General features: G+C 34.0%; 1 protein-coding gene across 1 annotated transcript in view; it reads right to left on the bottom strand.

Annotated features, from left to right (window-relative positions):
* Window positions 1-20,183, bottom strand: part of LOC143255665 (regulator of G-protein signaling loco-like) — a 102,401-nt gene extending 82,218 nt beyond the window's left edge. The window contains 4 exon segments of the mRNA XM_076511700.1: window positions 985-1,805; window positions 15,688-16,297; window positions 16,299-17,215; window positions 20,025-20,183. Of these exon segments, the coding sequence (XP_076367815.1) occupies window positions 985-1,805; window positions 15,688-16,297; window positions 16,299-17,162 (2,295 nt within the window). The 5' untranslated portion in view covers window positions 17,163-17,215; window positions 20,025-20,183.
* Window positions 20,184-21,215: the final 1,032 nt, after the last annotated feature.

The following is a 21,215-nucleotide window of genomic DNA, read 5'->3' as shown; positions in this document are numbered from 1 at the left end:
TATATATATATATATATATATATAAACAATGTTCAGGCAGATGGCATATCTTCCATATGCATGTAAATGAGCAAAGTAAAATTACTTCTTTCACTTTATGATAAAGCCACAAGCTGCAAAATACATGCTATTAAAAACTTTAATTGATATGTTGTAACCAGTGAATAAAGTAGAGATTATCATATAGGGGTCACTTTCATTCAATAAGATTTCGTTCAAAAATTGAAGCTGGTTTTAATATGGTATAGATAAAACTGAATGTATCACTATGCAAATTATATTTGAAGTATGTTGCAGTAATTAATAAAACCAAAAGTTACCTTGAAAAAAAAAATCTGGTGAATTCTGAAAAAGAGAAAGCTGCAAAAAAGATTGTGTAAATTATCAAAGTAGAAAACAAAAGTTTGATTAACTAGTTACAGTTTAGCTAATGAGTTAGGCTTAACTGGTTATGCATCTTACTTATCATACAGGCCTTTAGTTTAACTAGCATTTCCCAATATATGTCTGAAATTAAAACCACTCATGACTTCATTCACAGCTGAAATCTTAAATCTCACCATAAAGGTTATTGATAATTTTCATCAGTATGATTTGATGGTTTGTAACAAATTCCCACAAAAGCCTTTTCCCTTTATATCCATTAACAAAAACATAAATTGATTCAATCTCCTTACTATTACCCTTGATATCCCCAATTTCAACAGGATGTAACTCACATTTTACAAATAAAGTCACTCCTGCCCCTTCTTTAGTACTCCATCCATAACTTCTAACCTTATATTTCAAAGAAATTCTGCAATCAAAATCATGTACATTTAATCATTTTTAAGTTATTCCCATAAATCAAAATTTTCCATTCCAACCAGTGCCTTAAAGTTATATTTTATTTCTTATACTTCTAGCATTACAACAGTAAACATTAAGCCTATACTTAGAACTACTACTATACTTTTTCAACTATTCAGATGATTATAAATTTACCTTCTTAGGACAGCCATCTTCACTGCTGTTTTCATCTTGTGTTGAGGTCTTGGCTGTTTTACTCTCATCTCCATCTTCTGCTCCTTCCACAACCCTGTCATAAATCTTACAGTCACCACAGTCTTTGTGGTTTTCAACATTTAATATAGTTTGTTCATCTAAATTCTCTGTAGTTATTTCACTCAAGACCAGTGGCTCTTTGGTATCACCACCTTCACATAATTGTTTAATTTCAGACTTATTGGTCACCAGTGTGACAGGGTCTAATCCATACACTTTAGGACTCAGCTTATAGTTTGCAAGATGCTGGCTGGTTGTGTTATGGAAACCAGACAAAATCTGTTTCTGCTTTACAACACATTCTTCTGATTTATCTTGGCTATTCCCTACTGATGATTTGGAGAAGCCAGAAGTTTGGTAGTTTTGGGGAACAAGAAAATTTCCTTGATTCTGCTGCTGCATGTACTTGTGCATGCTCAAACGTATATTGCTTGGGTTAGTCTGAGCATCAAGTCTTTCTGAATTCAAAGAAACATTAGCCCTTTCCAAACCAACTGGGTCAGGCATAGCTCGAACAGTCAATCTACTTGACTGGTCATCAGGAACATTTTGAGGAGAGCTATTCTTATTCCCTTCATTATTTTGGTGTTGACTACTCGATATTTGAGAATTGTTTTCTTGAGATACTGGTAACATTCTCAACGGTGGCCTTGTGAGGCTTAGTGCTGGGACAGATAATGTCTGCCGATCCAAGCTGTTGGTTCTGTAGCGGTTAAAGTTCTCAACATCAACAATAAGCACACGATCACTGGCATTTCCCACTGTAATAACACATAATAAAGATAAATAAAACATTCTATTTATTATAAATAATTGGTGTATGAAAAGTTTGATGAAAGAATTAAAAATCTTTGTTTTCAAATTTTCAAAGTTACAAACATGTACTAAACTTTTCCTCTACTTTTTATGCAGTCACTTACAGATATAGCAGCATTTTTTTTAGTGTGATCACAAACCTTTTTAATTAAACGTGCATGTACATGATTTATACAACCATTACTTACACAGTAACACGTAGAAAACTTATTCTTAAATCTGTATTTCTAGTCTACTTAACTTAAAATTTCCTGACAATCACTTTGTGTCCAAATAAGAATTCCCACACAGTGGTAAAAGTTAGTTCAAGAAAATAGCTTTCTCTTTCTTAATGAAGTCGTTTGCCAAACCAAGATACCCACTGTACCCAAACTTCCCTTATACACTTGCTTACAATATCTCACGAGAAAAAGCTCCCTTGTTACAAAAAGTAAAAATTTAACACTTATTATCCCAAGTTTTAGCTAAAAATTATTATGAAATAAAATTTCAGACTAGAAATTTTTTCTGCTACAAAGGTCATTTGCCAACTGTCCATTGTTCACATCTCATCCACTATAACACATGCAGAGACTTAGTCCTATCAGGTCATCCCATAAGTAATGTCCAAAAATTTAATACAGAAAGCACATCATCATTTCTGTCTTTGTAGAAAGCTTTAACAATGAAACTATGTAGTAGGACGTGTATAAAAATGTTCAGACAAATAAAAGAAACTAACCAAACTCCACTTTTTCAGATCATTAATAAAATAAACCCTTATGAAGATGGACGAGTCCGAGGAGCACATTGGGCACATAATGCTTTATATGTTTAAAAAGGCAATAGTGCAGCAGAAACTACACGAAACATTCAAGGTGTTTATGGTGTGGAGTCTCTCAATGAAAGAAAATGACAAAGGCAATTTCAAAAGTACAGATTAGATGATTACAGCTTAAGTGATGTGCCACATTCAGGTCATCCTGTCGAGTTTAATGATGACTTGCTGCTGGCTGCAACACCTTGGAAAGATGTCAAACTTGGAAAATGGGTCCCCCCATGATTTGACAGAAGCCAACCTCAGAGCAAGAGTGGATGTTTGCACTTCTCTGCACTCTTGTGAATGTAATTCACCTTTTGGACAGTTTAGTGACTGGAGATGAAAAATGGATATTTTATGAAAATGTTAAGTGCTGCAGACAATGGCTCAGTGCAGGTAAACTCGCTAAAGCACAGTCCAAAATGGACCTCCATCCTAGAAAAGTCTTGTTAAGTGTTTGGTTGGATATTGTTGGTGTGATCCACTTTGAGTTGCTGCCACCCAATGTAACGATTACATCAGACTTCTATTGTCAACAGTTAGAGCACTTGAATGTTGCAATGAAAAAAAATAGAGGTTTGCTTTGATCAATTGCAAAGATGTTGTGTTACACCAGGACAATGCAGGGCCCCATACAGCAAGCATCACATCTGCAAAGATTGAAGAGCTAAACTGGTAAAAACTTCCATATCCTCCTTATTCTCCAGACCTTGCCCCATTTTATTATGATCTTTTCTTAAGTTTGCAGAACAATTTTGATGAAAAAGAGCTTGGAACACATGAAGATGTCAAAACTAACCTCTCTACATTCTTTTCCTCCAAACCCCAAGAATTTTGTAGTAGTGGCATTCAGAAGCTTGTAAATCATTGGCAGAAAGTGATTAATAATAATAGAACATATATTACCGATTAAATAATATTAAAAACAAATAAAATCTTTTTTCTGAACCTAAAATCAGACATTACTTAAGGAATGACCCTATGTATTGGTGAAACTTAAAAGTAATCTTAAAGTACAAGCATGTCAACACATGGGCATATCTACAAAAACAAGAAGGAAGGTTACAAACCCTCCCTATCAGCACAATACAGAAACAGGAAATTGACTTCAAAATTCTCTCAACAGTCAAACATGATACTAAACTTATAAAAGAAACATACGTAAACATTTTCTTCAATTCCTAAATAACACATGGTTTTCACGAGATTTAAACTTACTTTAATTCAACTATTTCAATTGTGCTACATTTTTGTTTTCTTGACTTGTTTGTTTCTTTAAATTGTTTTCTGATGTATTATATTTTAGTTGTAATTACATATATTTTTTTATATTTTAATATCTTATGTAACAGATTTACTTAATGCATATCCCACACCTCATTTCACATCTGCAAAAATGCAGAATACACACACATACACAAAATTCAAATATGATTATTAATAGTAACACAGATCTGACTTACAAATTTTACACTGCAGAAAGTATAATGACTGGCGACAGAAAGTATAATAAAAAACACGTTTTATATCTTATAAATCACACTTTTTAGAAAAATATTTTTTTTATTAATTTTACTAAAAAACTGACTGCATGATAGCTTTGTGCTGTGTCTGCAAAATAATGCATTTAATACGATATGATCAACATCATATATATAATTTAGACAAAATTTATAAAAAAATGGCTTGTAAATGCATTTTATCTCCCTTTATCAATACGCAAATCTCAGAATTTGTTTTTCACCGTTTATAGAGTTTTGCTTTTATTTAACAATAAAGTTGTATTCTACTTTCTTTTGTGGGACAGGGGAAGATAAGCAGACTTTTAAGAAAACAATTCTGTAATTTTGTCCCTTGAACCAGATGTTTGTTTTTTCTCAAATTCCATACCCATTTGTTACTTGGTTAACACTACAGAAGATACAGTCAATCTCTACAATTATATTCAGTAAACTTCAAAGTTCATTGCAACATCTTGTACTGTAGGCATGCTTATATTACATATAATTGTGCATCGAGATAGTAGAAGCTACTTTCTCATTGCCTTCAGGTAAAATTAATATGCTAAAGCTATACAATTTTCACTTTATCAACTGCTTTAAAGTATCTAAACATGGAGTTTCTTTTGCATTTTCAATCATTTATGATAATCAGTAAATAAAAGTTACCACTTGGACTATGTTTGACAGTTTGTCAGGTGGCATTCAAGCAGTTTCAGGTTTGATAAATGTTTTTCTTTGATATGTGTATCCATCTGAATGTTTAAACAGTAGCCAGACATTTAATGTTACTTCATGGAAAATTCAGTCTTTTAATTTATATAATTGCTCATGACTTAAACAAAAGATGTATTAAAAACAAAACATTTTACATAGCAGCTCCTTCCATGCATTTGAGAAGATCATTATGATGAAAAATAGGGCAGTATATTTTGGGGCTACATTGCTTCAATAAAATGCATTGAATGTCTGCTGTACCAAACTATAGTAGAATAAATACAAACATAAAATACATGCTAACAACACTAATAATTTACTATTATTTCTGTTAGAAGTATGTTTAATTATTCAACAAATTTTAAAAATATATGATTATTCAACTGCTTCAAATGGTAACTTAAAGTTCTTTTTTTTCTCAAGTCAGCTGCAGTTCTGTTAACCCTTTTGGTCGGTATAAAATACACAACTTAATTTACAGTTCCACATGTTAATTATTTGCATTACAGCTTTTGATACAGAATGTGTATTTCCACAAAATCTGGTAAACTTTTAGTAAAAATTACAAATTATGTACACAAAAAATCAGATTTTTTAATGAAATATTTTTCACTAAAGATTTGTTTGTGAAAATACTGTTTCATTTCTAGTCTGAGTGCAAACTTATTTCATGTTATGATTAAGAAAATTATTCTTCATCCCAAAAATTTCAAATATTATTTGCATAATCTTTGAAACCTCCTAAATGTATTTCAAATGTTTGTTTTCAGTAAGGCTTTATATTTCATATTATGTTCTATACTCTAGCTATGTAAGGTCTGTCACTAAACTAGCTACATTACCATCATAAAAAAATTAAGAAATATAAATTATGCTTTTTTCGTGCTAAAATAACTGCATATCATAACACAAAAATACAAATGTTTAGTCTAAGTAGCTTAAGTCTCATAAAGCTATATATTTATTTATTATTACATTGGTCTTGCAGTCATGACTAGCTTATATTTACACAACTTGCATTGATGCAGTGTATGTGAATTCATGTAATATAAAACTGATCTATAGTCTTCCCTGTCTTGGCTGTGTTTTAGTGGACCAGTATTTTATAATATACAGTCATATTTCAATTATTATACATATATACATGTATATAGACTATTACTATTTAGAAATAAATTAAAGTTACTTTTCTTAAAGTAGAGAACAATAAATCAAGAAGTAAAGCAAATGATTATCCCTTCTCATTATGACCTATGAACTCAGTTGCTGCTGGACATTGGTAGCTAAGCCTTTTAAACATTTTGCATGTGGAGTATCAATTATTTTTAGGTTTTGTATAAACAGTTGAATAACAAAATCATAAATAACTATACTGATACCATAGAATACCACTATAATATATTAAGCTTAGTAACTAAGATGTAATTAGATTTAAGAAATGAAATTATGAGCACTCTAAAGACACAAGGTACATTCAATGGCATCTATGTTTGAAAGATTGTGGTACACTTTTCACAAATTAAAATGGCTAAGAAAACCACTTGGGGACATTACAAGCTGATGATTGGTTATTCACATATCATATACAGGGTGTTTGGAAAGTCACTGTGCAGTTTTGTAATAATATTTTATTCAGTCTATTTCAAGCCAGCAACTGATAGTGTTTAGAAACAAAATAAGAAGAATCCAGGCCTGTATTGATGCCAACGGAGGTCACTTTCAACACTGTTTATAATTTTCATTCATATTTACCTCCTGTATTCTATATTGAAACATGTCTGTTAATAAATATACAAGTGCACAGTGACTTTCCCGAACACCCTGTATAAGTGTATATAAGGGACTGTTTTCAAAAATGAAAAGAGGTGAAGGGAGCCACTGTGTTTGATTCAGTATATAAGCCATACTTCAGCAAAATAAAAAGATACGAGGTTCTTATTTTATGTCCTAAGCTTCTTAATATTAGCAATTTGAACTCATAATTGTACAAAGCTATAGACTTAGTATTCTGATATCACAAACATCTAATTTTAAACAGTACTGCATTCAACATTCCATGTGACTCATTAAAATCTATTTTAGGTGTATTCTTTCCATATTTACTTTTAAATTAAGAAATTAACTCGTACATAATATTAAAGTTTGAATTATAATCTAAAATTTGATTTCAAACTTATTAACATGTATTCATAAAATACTAGTTCAATAAAATTTTGAATGAAAGCCAACAAACATGATGGCATAGCCTTTGATCTGTTGTAAAGGGGTTAATTGAATGCACCAAACTTACTGTACAAATACTGGGAGCAGCATTAATCATATGTAAATTAATGTATTTTTACTTAAATCATAGAAACTTGATTACTGTCTAACATTTGTAATACAGGATCTCTCCATCAACCAGACATGCTTTGGTGACAGGGATCAGAAGTCAAAAACTGGGACTTAACCGATTTTCATGAAATTTATATACAATGTAAAAACATTTTGAGATATCATGACAACAATATAATTTCCATACTGAAAAAAAACTGCCCAAATTACAAGTGGCTACACTATTGGCAGAAAGTTTATGGTTAATGACAGTACTTCTTGTTGTGCAACTGACGGGTCCAATATGCATCAGCCCAACAGATAGTATTACACCTAGCTGAATGTGACCAAAATTTTGCTACTGTCTGGCATGTCATCATCGATAACCATTATTCACTTGAATACCTAAACTGTACAAGGTTACAAGATGTTCAACTTCCAATCTGTACAGCCACTGTGCATGAAACTATGCACTTTCTGACTACCCTTGTTAATCCATCTATGCTGGGGCCAGCACTCAAAAATAAGTTTGGTGCTGACAAGGACAGTAGTGATAACAGTCATAGCTTTTGCCAGATCAAAAGATTAAGAAAATGATCTCCAACTTTAAAGACAGTGAAAATAGGTCTCGTAATTTGGTTTAAAAAACAAAACAAAAATTAATTGGTGCAAGGTTGGATGCAGCTCTTCTGAAACCCAGTGTTTCTTTGACCTCTCATAACTCCCAAGGGCAGTAGGGTATTCTTAAATGGAGAAGACTTTAGTCTTTTCTTTATCATTTTTCTATCATATATCAATTATCAGCTAACACCAGAAAATTAAGTCATAAATGATAGAAAAGTGATAAAGAGACCAAAGTCTTAAATGGAGAAGAAAGTAAAAGCCTTCAAATTCAAACCAAAGCCTCAGTCAATGAAAGCAGAACACTAAACACATATCAATGTAGCCAGTGTAGAATGATAGGAGCTGTGAGAAAATATGAATACTGTTCAAGTTCTGGGAGATTGAGGTGAATTTCAAACTTTTTAGGATACTACAAAATTAAAACGTTTTTAAATAACAGCCACCACCTCTATCCAACCATAACTGATATATATTGGTAAAGGGACAAACATTATAGTCATAGAATAAAAAAAGAAATACAAAGCATTATGTTGGAATAGTCAAGTTACAAAATTAAACAAAGAATCTAGCTTAGCAGAAATAGAAATCTGGATATTCATCAGTCAGACAATGTCCATTTTAGAGATAATGGAGATAATATATGCTCAAGAAAATAGGCATCTTCAAAACAAAACAAAACAAAAGAACAATGAAATGTGTCAAAAATAATTGAATAAGAAGCCTTTATTGAAAAGTAGATATATTAAATATTCTAACCACCACTGTGTGTCCAAGTAAGAGCAGCAAAAGTTATAGTGAGCTCAGCTAGCTTAATAGGTTTAATTCAGTCCTAAGCCCTCAAACTAAGCAAACAATGTGAAATAATCCTTATAATAAATACTAAATCAAGATTATTAGGATATAGAATAATCAATAAAAATAGAAGTAATAAACTATTAAACAAAAGTACATATATTAGACATTCTACTCAACACTGTTTGCTCAATGTAATAAAAGGATTACTTGTGTGAGCCAATGTCCAAATGTAAACTACAATACCATGAAAAATGTACTTGCTTTGAAGATTTATCTTATCTTTAAATTCATAAACTAAGTTTACAATTTGAAACATTTCTTATAAATAATTAAAATTTGTCACTATAAATATACTAACAAATGCTATTAATGAAAATTACCTTAAAGAAAGGACAGGGTATAACAAAGTTACTATTGTTGGTAACACTAACATTAGAAAAAAAAATTCTGAAAAATAATGTAAATTGCATTCCACACAACTTCCTGACTGGTTGGTTGATTTAGTGTTTTATGGCACAAAGTAACTAGGCTATCTGTGCCAAACATCCAGTAAAAAGTTAAAATTAAATTTAGTAAAATTCATAAAAGGAAATTAAGGTAAAGCAAAACAAATAGCATTAAAACCAATGTTTATATCTAATCTATAACATTAAGAGAAAAACTACTGTAATACAAGTTGCAAAAGGACTTTATGTAGCATAACTAATTATCATAACTCACCTGGAAGACTAACAGGCAAATACAAAAACAACTGTCAGTCACCTGAAGTTGACCTTTCCAGTCCTGGTTCTGAGTTATTTTACATTATGGCCATTTTCAAAAAGTAAAGTAATAAAAGTTCTAAAAGACTTGTAGCAAAATTTTAATCATAACTTGCCAGAATGACTAATTGGTAGTTCAAACAGCAGTGTTAGTCACCTGAAGTTGGCCTTTCCATTCCTGGTTTCGATTACTTTCACTTTATGGCCATTTTCTAATTTCAAATCGAAATAGATGGACTGTGATTCTCAAAATGGAAATCACATTTAAAAGGTCTAATGTATACATTAAAAAACTTAAATGCATTAAAAAAATTAATAGCCTTTAAAAAACTAAAAACATTTCCAAGGTGGACAGTGTCTCCATCACCAATAACACTGTAATGTTATGGACAAATCTTGGAACAGAACATGTTTAAAATGTTTCCATCATTGAGAGTCATAATGACGGCAAGATAGTAAAATGTGGCTTATTGTGACCTGAGTGTTACACAGACTACACTCTGGTGCATCAGTTCCAGATAAAAGAAAACGACGAGTTAAAAAACTGTGACCAATGTGTAGTCCAGTTAGAACAACTTTCTCTTTCGGATCCTTACAGAAGCAAGACATCCAGAGCCTAATATTAGGTTTTATTTGGAAAAGCTTGTTTTCACGTTGCTCACTCCAAGCCAACTGCCTGCTGGCACAGAGCCAAGCCTTAAATATATGACCAAAGTCCATGTATGGGACAGGCACAGCAGTGATAGTGTCAAAGCAGACAGATTTAGCTGCAGTGTCTACAAGTTCTTTCCTGCAAATACCAACATGACCCAGTATCCAGTATATCTGGATAGAAGTAGATGTTAAAGAGAAATGGGCCAGTTAGTTTTCAATATCAGTGAGGAAGTTGGCCTTCAGCAAGTTCATGTGAACTAACATGAAGCAATTCCAGAACCAGTAGAGAACTAAGCAAGTCAGTATAAATAGTGCAGTTTGAGTACTGCTTAGCTTCTATGTGATCCAGGGCAAGAGAAATAGCATACTGTTCAGCAGTGAACACAGAAGCTGCAGAGGGGGATTCTGCACATAACCACCTAACCATAAGAAACCATGGCAGGGCCCACAGAGTCGCCTGATTTCGAACTATCTGCAAAAATAGGAATGGAAGGATGATTTGAAAAATGTTCAGCAAATAACAAACAGCATTTCCAATTAGAAATGTGTGCTTTTCTCAGATGACTCAAAGATAAGTTGCATTTGGGGACTGCAAGAAGCCATGGTAGGATGGGCTAACCAGTGAATACAGCAATGTTATCCAAGGACAGACCCAATTCAACCAAATGCGCCTGGATACGAAGGCCAAAAGGAGCAATGGCAGCTCGTCTGTTCTGAAAAAGTATGGCCCACCGAGGAAAAAAAAACACAACCCCAGGTGGGATACTTTGGTAACAAACAAAGTTTTGAAGCATATAATAAAGGCAGTTGCAAACAGCAGAGGTGTAAAGAAGGTTCATGAGACTATGTATATGCTCTAAACTGGGGGAAGTGCAGAAAGCCCATGTGCAGAGCCTAAGTCCTTGATGATGAATGAGGACCAGCATCTTTAAGGCCAAGGTTCTAGTAGGGCCATAGTCGAATTTCAATCAAATAAGAGCACGATATATCTTTAGCATAGAACATCGATCTACTCCCAAACTGATGGAAGAGAGGACATGGAGGATATTCAGTGCTCTTGTACATTTGACCCTAGCTGCTTGACGTGTAGAATAATGGTCAGCTTATGGTCAAAGATAAGCCCAAAGAACTTTGTCTCAGAAACCACAGGCAGCACAACTTCACAGATATGGAGTTCAGGATCACGGTGAATACCCCATTGACAGCAAAAGTGCAAGCAAACAGTTTTAGAGAGAGATAAGTTAAAGCCATTTGCTGTGGTCCACTCCAGTAAACGATTGAGGGCAGTCCGTAGATGCCACTCAATATACTTCATGTACGATGACTGACATGAGATGTGAAAGTTGTTGACACAGAGCCCATTTGCATCAGTGAGAGAGAGAGTTGTTCAGTGATGGCATTAATCTTTATACTGAAGTGTAACACTCAAAACACAGCCCTAAGGAACTCCAAGCTCCTGTACAAAAGAACGGAAAAGTGTTGAACCCAAACTAGGAATCTCATGTCCATTAAGAAATTTTTAATAAAAATGGGCAAATGGCCATGTAACTCATAACTGGAGGTCTCACAAAATGTCACATCTCCATTTGTATCATAAGCCTTCACAATGTCAAAGAATATAGGTACAAGATGTTTCATTTGAGAAAGGCTTATCTGATTGATGTTTCAAGTTGAATCAGGTGGTCCATAGTGGACTGCTGCTATCAGAACCCACAATGGATGAGCGAGATAAAGTTGTTTGATTTGAGGAACCAAACAAGAGAAGCATTAACCATCCTCTCTAAGGTCTTACAGAGAAAGCTCGTCAAAGCAATCGGACGGTAGTTTAAAGGAATCGTGGGATCCATCCCAGGCTTAGAGAAAGAAAAGACAACAGCCTGGCACCAGGCATCAGGACAAAGTCTCCTGCCAGATCCAGTTAAAAACAATCAGAAGAATAGCAAGAGAAGAAGGAGATAGATGGCACAGCATTTCATAGAGTACATCATCAGGTCCAACCAATGTACTGCCAGACCGATGAAGGGCCAATTTGAGTTTCACCAGTGTAAAGGTATGATTATAGTTACAGAGACAATCAGCTTGAAAGGAAAGAGGTGATCACTCTGCCTGACTCTTGAGGGCTAAGAAGGTGGAGGAAGAAGTAGAAGTGCTAGATACCTGGCAAAAGCTTTCACCTAGAGTGTCGGCAATGTTCCGAGTATCAGCTACTTCCTGGCCATCAGACAGCAAGAATGAGAGGATGACAAAATTATGTTGCCCACTGACCTTTCAAATCTTGTCCCATATGACTTTGGAGCTAGTGGTAGAAGATATGCTGGTTGTGAACTTAATCCAAGATTTCTTCTGACTTTGACGCCTTACCCATCGAGCATGTGCATGGGCCTGCTGGAAAGGGATGCGGTTTGAGAGTGTGGGATATGTACAGAAAGTATCCCAGGCCCATTTTTGAGCCTTCTGTGCCATATGGTAGGCAGGATTCCACCACAGACGAAGATATAGTGGAAAACTTGAGGTTTTAGGAGTACATTGAGCAGCTGCTTGTATAACACAGTCAGTTACTGCTGCCACACAGTTGTCTACTGATGGCTTACAGACGATGGCAGGGTAAAGATCTGCGAGAGCAATGAAAGAGGGCCAGTTTGCATGATCCAGCTTTCACCTGGGAGTGCAGGTTGGGTGGCATCGACCACAGCCAGTCTCTCCCAAAATTAAAGGAAAATTGTCACTGCCTCATGGATAATTGTCAACCTTCCATAAAAAATGAGAGAATAATGAAGGGGAGCAAATTGAGAGATCAATAGCAGTAAAGGACTGACTAAGTGCATGTAAATAAATAGAAGAACCAGTATTGACAAAAGAAAGGTTGTGATGAGAGAGCATATGCTCTACAGGGCAACCCCTCCTATCAATATCAGCACTTCCCCAAAGGGGATGATGTCTGTTAAAGTCCCCCAGAATTAAAGAGGGAAACAGCAACTGTTCAATGAGGGCATCAAGGTCTGATTGATCATAGGTCTCTCCAGGCAACAGGTAGAGAGAACAAACAATTATGGTATGACCCAAGGAAATACAGATGGCTACGAACTCCAAGGGTGTGTCAAGTCGCAAAGACAGGGTGGGCACATGCTGATCAACAAACAGTGCCACCCCTCCATGCACTCGTCCATCACACAGCCTGTCATTTCTGTACAAATAAAACCACTGAAAGGTGATTGTATCAGTAGGTTTCAGAAACGTTTCCTGTAAGGAAAGACATACAGGATAGTAGGAAGCAATCAGTGTTTTGATGTCATCCAGATTAGAACGTAAACCTCAACAGTTCTATTGTATCTATGTGGCCATTTTTATTTTCTTACAGGTGAATTGAATGGAGAGCTCTTCTGTTTACGACCATGTCTTTTTTGTCCTTACTGTCCTAATTTGATGGAGGTCTATCGACCTTAATGGATCCTGCCCTGGGTCAATTGGGCAGGTCTTTGATGTTGGGAGTCCAGTGACCGAGGACATGAACGAATGATTGTTTTGCATCTTGGGGTGGGAGAAGATGATGTATCCAAGGAGATGCCTGTACCTGGTACCAAAGGATGTGGATCTTGGGGTTTGTTGGAAATGTATGTAAGAGACAAATAGGTGTTGAACTTGATTCATCAATTTTTTTAGCCATGGAGGTCAAAAGACTTTTCATTTGTTTGGAGAATGATTCTTTTGGAAATACAGAGAAATATGTCTGCACTCCCACTGTAGTTGTGGAACAAAGTGCAGCAGCATACATCCGAGATGAAGTGGTGGACAGCAACTTTCGAGCCTCAGGATAACTAATGTTATGAATAGTTTTCAAATGCTGCACCCCATTTTCTTCCAACCATTTAGAGCAAGAACAAAAGTAGGATGGGTGAGAACCAGTGCAATTGATGCAATGAGGGTCCATTTCACACTCATAGGCATCATGGTCCTTGCCACCACAACAAGCACATGTCAGTGAAACACGACAAGATGTCAGATGCTCTGACACTGGAAACATCGGAGAGGGTTTGGACATATGGCCATACCCTGCAATTACTATAACCTGCCTTAATGGTTGCAGGTGGACATGATGATGTAAATGTCAGAACAAGAATATTGGTCGACACTGTAATTCCACCTTTGCAAGTGGAGACACACCTCACTGCAGAAACTACTTGAGTGGTGAAACCAGCAAGAATCTCCAACTCGGGAATGTTCTTCAAATTCCTCTCAACAATAACTCCTTGTGATGAATTCAAAGTAGCATGAGGTGTAACCTGAATAGGTATATCCCCAATGACCTTCGAATGCAAGAGGAGTTCAATGTGTTGAGATGTGGATGTTTCCACCAATAAGTCACCAGATCAAAGCTTCTTTACTGACTTTGGAGAGCCAGCAAGTCCCTTCTGAATGAAAAAGGGAGACATTTGTCTTAAAGGTTGTCTGAGAGAGAATGTAGTATAAGAAAATGAGGTACAACAGATATTACAGATGTTAAAGATAGCTACTTAGAATCGTCAAGACATAGTAGTTTACCTGTGGACTGTTTTTTCACTATTTGAGTTTTTATCTAGAGAATCCATAAAAAAAGGGGAAATTTAGGTGGCCACTGACCCCACCCACCATGGAGCTCTACGAGGGGACGCACTACAATGTCAAACAAGGACACTGTAGCAACGCCAGGGTTTCATGAGCACAATACCCAAATGCCAGCATCAGATACAATGTTCACAACACCTGTTGAGAACATCCAACATTGATACTTGGTAAAACCTAGCCAAAGTGGACTAGCCGATTGACCCAAGGGGGTCCACCCCAAGGCCGCTCATCTAGGAATTCAAGGCTAAAGTGGTGTGTTAGGGTTGGACACTTCAACCACCAAAATCCTCTCCTCCTCTGTACGGGTTGCCACACACGGCAAACACATGGATGGATGTTTAGATCCCAAAGGAGGTAAACTGAAAGAACAGAATCTTCCCTGGGAGGTCCCCTCACCATGTACAGGAATCCACACCAGGGGGTACAAGTTCCTATTGACAGAGTAACTACCTATGGAAGTGGTTGTAGACTTGCCTATTACAAACATAGATAAGTACATGTTAGAAGATTACTTTATAGATAATCACACTTTCAAAAGGTTAGGACTGTTGTAACTGAGATTGGATAAGTTGTCCCCAAATGAGAGATGGTAGCAAGAGTTAATGTTTCAATATGTTGGAGATCTCTTAATATATGTTTAGAAGAAAATAGTGTGTTTTGAAATATTAATGTTCCTGAATTGTAAAATATCAACAACCTATTTATGTGCACCCGAAAATTAATAAATCTAACTTGTAGTTAGCTTTATACATATGATAGCATTTAGCTATACATGTAGAGAACCTCAACTGAATTTATGTAACATGCCATGTTTTCCTTTTTATATAATATTTTTTAAATTTTTCATGGACAAATATTTAGGCAATAATACTTTTTTAAGGACATAACTACTGATTAAGAGACCATAATCCTTTAACTACATGTAATACATAATTTTACTGAGACTTGACCAGTTAGCATAACTTTTTCAAACTAGTACAAATTGTGTAGCCTGCAAACTACATGAAATTCCAAACTTAGTCTATCTACAATAACAATTAATCTGATTTCTTAATGTTCCTACCTTCATCTCTGAAACCTATTCCACTGTCACTGTTGCTGCTATTGCTACTTGTGTGGCTGGGTTGAGGAGAGATGTGAGCATCAATGTCAACCAAACCAGGTGCAGCATCAATGTTTAGGCCAAGTCTACTTTTGTACAAGCCTGTTATAACCTGTAAAATGGGTTCTGCAGATTCAGGAAACTCTTTACATCGATTAGTCACTGGATTTAATGTACAAGAGAGATGGAAAGCTTTTGCACGCTTCAAGTGTTGGTGATGAGGTTGAAGTTTTGGGTCAACCATAAATACATGGCATGAACTACTGAGTGCTGAAGGAGAAACCCTATTTTCTTCAACAATATCTTCATTAATATTATGAGTAGTGACCAGACCAAAGAACTTCTTATCATCAGAGTAAACTCCACTAAAAGTAATCTTCTCAGCTGGAAATTTTGCTAAAGTTAAACCATGGGGATTAGTAAGAACAACACTGTCAGAGAAAACTGATAACAGAACTAAAGTATGAACCTTTTTTTCTATTCTTAACCTTCGAATGCAGTTCCTAATGGCCTGAAGACGACAACTCTGCAACTGGGGTTCTTTGGGCATTTCAATTGTTCCCAAGTAGCCAACAACAGCCGCGTAAGATAATGTTACTTGATGAACTATCATCCTTGTCTTCCTGGTCACACTGCCTGCTTCCTGCTGGGTATAAAATATTGTTAAGTTCTTGCTCAGTGAAGACTGAATGAAATGGCTTTGTAACACCAGATATATTTAGATGATCAGGATGACTTTGGCTTTTTGGAAACTTCTGATCTTTCCGTTTCACCGAATTTGGAGTTTGTTTGATTTTAGATATGACCTTAACTCCTAGATCACCAACTGGAGAACCAATTAAACCTGAACTTCTAGAACCAGATCCTCGGAGCCTATGTTGTAAAATAAGATCTAGTAAGGGTCTGTTAGCCCTGCTGCCCATGTTGAGTGTCACATCAATTGGAAGATTTCCTCCATCTTTTGAATGACGTTTCTGATTGGGATGAGGAGTTGATCCACCTGGTAAGTCTACAAACAAAGCTCCTGACTGTAGATCCTGGACAACTTTTTCTGCACGACACACATTGAACTGATGATGTCTTCTTAAACGATGAGGATATTTTGGTCGAGGTCGGGTGACAGCAACAAATTCTTCATCAGACGAGTCTGAGTAATAATTTTCTGCAATTTGCAACTTCAAAACTCCATTAGAGTTACCAATTAAGCGAACTACGTCATCATGTGGAGCTTTCGAAACATTATGTCCATTCACAGCAATGAGAAAATCCCCAGGCCGAAGGCCAGCCTTTTCTGCAGGACTACCTGTGACAATACAGCTTAATATGCATGGTACTTGTCCAGAAATTGTAAAACCAAAACCATTCTTTCCCCGGCTGATTTCTACAGTTCGAACTCCATAACTTGGTCTCTTTTTCCTCCTCCTGTTCTGATGCATGCTGATTATCCATACATGTATCTTTCTTTGGTTTCATTGATAAGAATAACAGACTAGAAGAAAGAAACATACAAAGTCAACTTTTCAAGTTTCATATTTATTAACATTAAAAGATTATTTGTATTTGTCACAAAAAAGCAAAATAGAGAAGATATTTAGCACAACTGAATCACAATATATGAATATTATTAACAGTTTCAATCAAATCTGGTGAATTTTCAACTGTTGCATAGCTGATTTTGACACACAAATAAGTAACATCTGCATCTTGGTCTTCAAATTTAAAAGAATTAAATATCCAATCTTAAACAAAAAGTCTCTCTCATACCAATTACAACCAGATGTGGAATTGTCTTAAGAATAAATAATTTCAATTAGAAATAACATTAAACATCCTATTTTCTTTTAATGCTACCACCTTTCATTATAAAATAATTTCTTTTGTGTGTGCAATGAGAAACATTTAGCAAATCTTGCACACATTTTTGTAAAAATATAGAAAGATCTATTGTTGCATCTAATACTGAATTTATCATTTTAGTAAGATGGGAATGGATAAAGCATTGAAAACTATAAGATGAACTTAATTCACTTAATTTAACATGTACAAAAACCATCATCACATACCACACTTCAGCTAGTATAATGTACATATCAAATCCAAGCAATTAAAGACATTTTAGCACAAATTCAAAATAATAAACTCATATTATCTTAAGTATGGAAAAGTTACTTTACACAGTGAAAGTTACAATACACTTAACACAAGAACTGGAAAGCAACAGTACCTTTTAACCTACTAAATTCATCTCTTTTACACTAAAACAAATACTTGGCACTTACAAAGAAAAAAAAAATAATTTATAAAAATGTTTGCTTGTTTTGTTGTTTATACCCATAGATGAATGCACTATAAATGTAAAACATCTCTAGCACACACAAAAAAATTAAATGAGGTTGCTGTGAATAGACTGTACTACAGTTTAATTACAACTGGTCTGGCAGAACTGGTAGTGTACTTACAAATAGTTTAGTTGTATGATGTACCTGTAGACTTCTAAGAGTAAACCAATTTAATTCTTAAACAGGAAATGGTACCACTAGATTATTCAAGCCTAGTTTCAGGTCACTTTATTAATAAACATGGAATGTAATAATTCTAAATCAGGTTGTCATCTGGATCACACACTAATCAATATTCTAATAGAAGATCATGGCAAAATAGTGTGTACATTATATCATTAACAAAAGGCTATAAAACTATAAATAATTTACAACTCCAAATATGTATAACTTGAACACTGGTACAAAAAAATTCAAAATGATATTAATCTAATAATATCTTCAGAAAAATTAAGTTTTCTCCTAAAACAAGTGCACATTATATTGACATAACATCAACAACCTTAAATAATTCAATAAAATATACACTACACCCAAACAAATATTCACCAAAAGTCCACAAATGTAATGAGAAGAATTACATAAATGATTAAGTTAGGCAAAAATTTAGTTGCAACTGCATTTATAATATTTATCTGCTTGCAGTTACTTGAAATCTCACAGCCAAGAAAAATCTTTCAAATAATAAATTATCCAACAGTCCAAACACTTGAGTATTGAATAGCCTCAAACAATAATAATATTTTCAAAATCAGTTTTATATACCTATAATTAATAGCAGTTTACAGCAAACACCTGCAAATCAACAATAAACAAAAATGGCAATGAATATTTATTCTTCCTGTGCAAAACTTTTATTCAGATTGTTTCACTGAGCTTCAAGATAAATCAGTCTCTAGATGTTACTATTCTCTAATTTAAGTAGCCTTCAATATTCACATTTTTAGATTAGAAGTATCAACTCCTGCCACTGCATTGTCTATGTGGTATAACTTGTACAAATATCAACTGCAAAATTTATTATGGCAGATCTTAAATGAGATTAAAAATATTAAAATAGCCATTTAACAAGACATGTTTAACAACTCTCTCAGCAGGTTATGATACACTACAGATAAAATAATTTACCATTACAAGGTAAAAGAATAGCATGCAGTACAGTCCATTACAACTTACGAAAAATATTCTACTTAAAATTTGAAACCTTATTTAAATTGATAAATGTTAAAAAATGGCACCTTTAGCAACAATTTAAAAAACGTGTCATGAAATATACAACAAACTACTGTGTTCACACGTTTTCCATAAATGGTCAACAGTTTAAAGCACTGAAATAGTTAATACTTGCTATTATTAACAAATCATTACATCAATCTTATTTCTCGAATCACGTTTTTCTTTGTGATCTATTTCATAGGTTTCACTATCATTGTAGAAAAAATGATAAAAAAAAACCTACAAAAAATTTAAAGAACAAATATCGTGTTTCTTATCGCATGATAATTGGATAACTTTGAAATTTTGTTTCTCCTACAAAATTTTGATTTTTTTTCTAAGTAACTGAAGTTTTTACGTGCATTTTAACCTACAAATGAATTAACCTTAAGCTTAGTCTTTCCATCGTTCAAAATGATTTTTAAATTTTAAATTCACGATGTCCCATTTTTAACATTTTAATATTTGTTTACTTTAATTCAATAGAGTAAGTATTTGACACTAAAAAATTATTCTATCTTTAAACTTAAATATGAAAATATTTAAGTAGGTTAACATGCAAATAACAGACTCGAGAATCAAATGAAATATTTGGAATTGAGATTTTAATACTAATATTCATATACAACACTAGTAAAACTAAGTAGTTCAAAGTAGTAACTAACATGTATTACAATTATTTCTCTCACTTAATAGTTTCATAAAAAAACATTCCATTTCAAATAATTTTAAATACTTAAATACCTGTTTAAATTGTTTTATCCACATCAGCTGGCTACCGTTTGAAACGCAAACTTTGATAGTCCATAAGCCTAAGCGTCGCCATTTATGCCAACGAACCGAAGAATCTTAAATATTCGGTCTTCGTACCTACTGGCTGAAAGTTACAAAATGGATGACCGTTTTGGTCACATGATCAAAATGCTGTATAGTCATTGAACAATTATACGTATCCACCTGGAAAGGACGAAGGTGCTATGCGTGGCGTGTAAGAACTAACAACTTTTAAATATGTATTAAGGAAAACAAAGTTATATATGATTTAATATACTTCTCTTGTTAAATTTTCAAATTAAAACTTCCTTCAACATATTGATACACCTTGGTTGATAATTAATTTCGCACTATTTCTATGAAACACATTTCACTAGTTATTTTCATGATTATTTAATTGAACGAAACAAAGAAACACTAGAGCCTAGAGGCGTATCACACTCCAAGCGTATTAAAAGGTATAAAAATATGATGATTCCCAACTTTTATAAGCAGTTACTAAAACATACTTTGTTATGATAGCTTACATTTAAAACGAATAGAAAAGTCTTTAGCTTTGAAGAATTTTATATTATTTATTATAATAAAGACAGAGTACACTGATCGTAAGTAACGAAGCATTTCAAACGTAGAATCCGTAAGTAGTAAGTCTTTGGAGTTCCAAGTTGTGTGTAATTTAGTATGATCATTATCTCGATAACGGCTAAAAACAGCACTAACATTACGAATCCAAGGATTTGTGGTCATCGCATTACAACTCACACTTTCTGAAAACTTTCTGCATACATATACATATATACGAAAGTATGTAAAGATTAATTGACTCTAAAATTACCTGCAAATATATTTAATTAACTTTTTCAATAATATTCTAAACCCACAAACAAATTAATAACATGCGATTATTTAAAATAAGTCAACATAATACAGAAAATTTCTCTTTGAAGTTTTTAAATAGTAAAAGTTATATCCTTTCATTTCTATTCAATGAACATGAAATTAGTCAGTCTTCTTTATTTGAGGTTTTACAAATTCGAATATGAAAGTGTGTCACGATTTGTATCATTGTAGAAATGAGTCGTCAGTTTCCATCGAATGTTTTATATTGTTTTAAGACTAATTCAATTCGTATCCATAAAACTGTTACTCGACAATTAATCA

This window comes from Tachypleus tridentatus, chromosome 7, assembly GCF_004210375.1.
Source record: "Tachypleus tridentatus isolate NWPU-2018 chromosome 7, ASM421037v1, whole genome shotgun sequence".
NCBI classification, from domain to species: domain Eukaryota; kingdom Metazoa; phylum Arthropoda; class Merostomata; order Xiphosura; family Limulidae; genus Tachypleus; species Tachypleus tridentatus.
The sequence above is the reverse complement of the archived record's forward strand: the minus strand, read 5'-3'. Positions and strand labels throughout refer to the sequence as shown.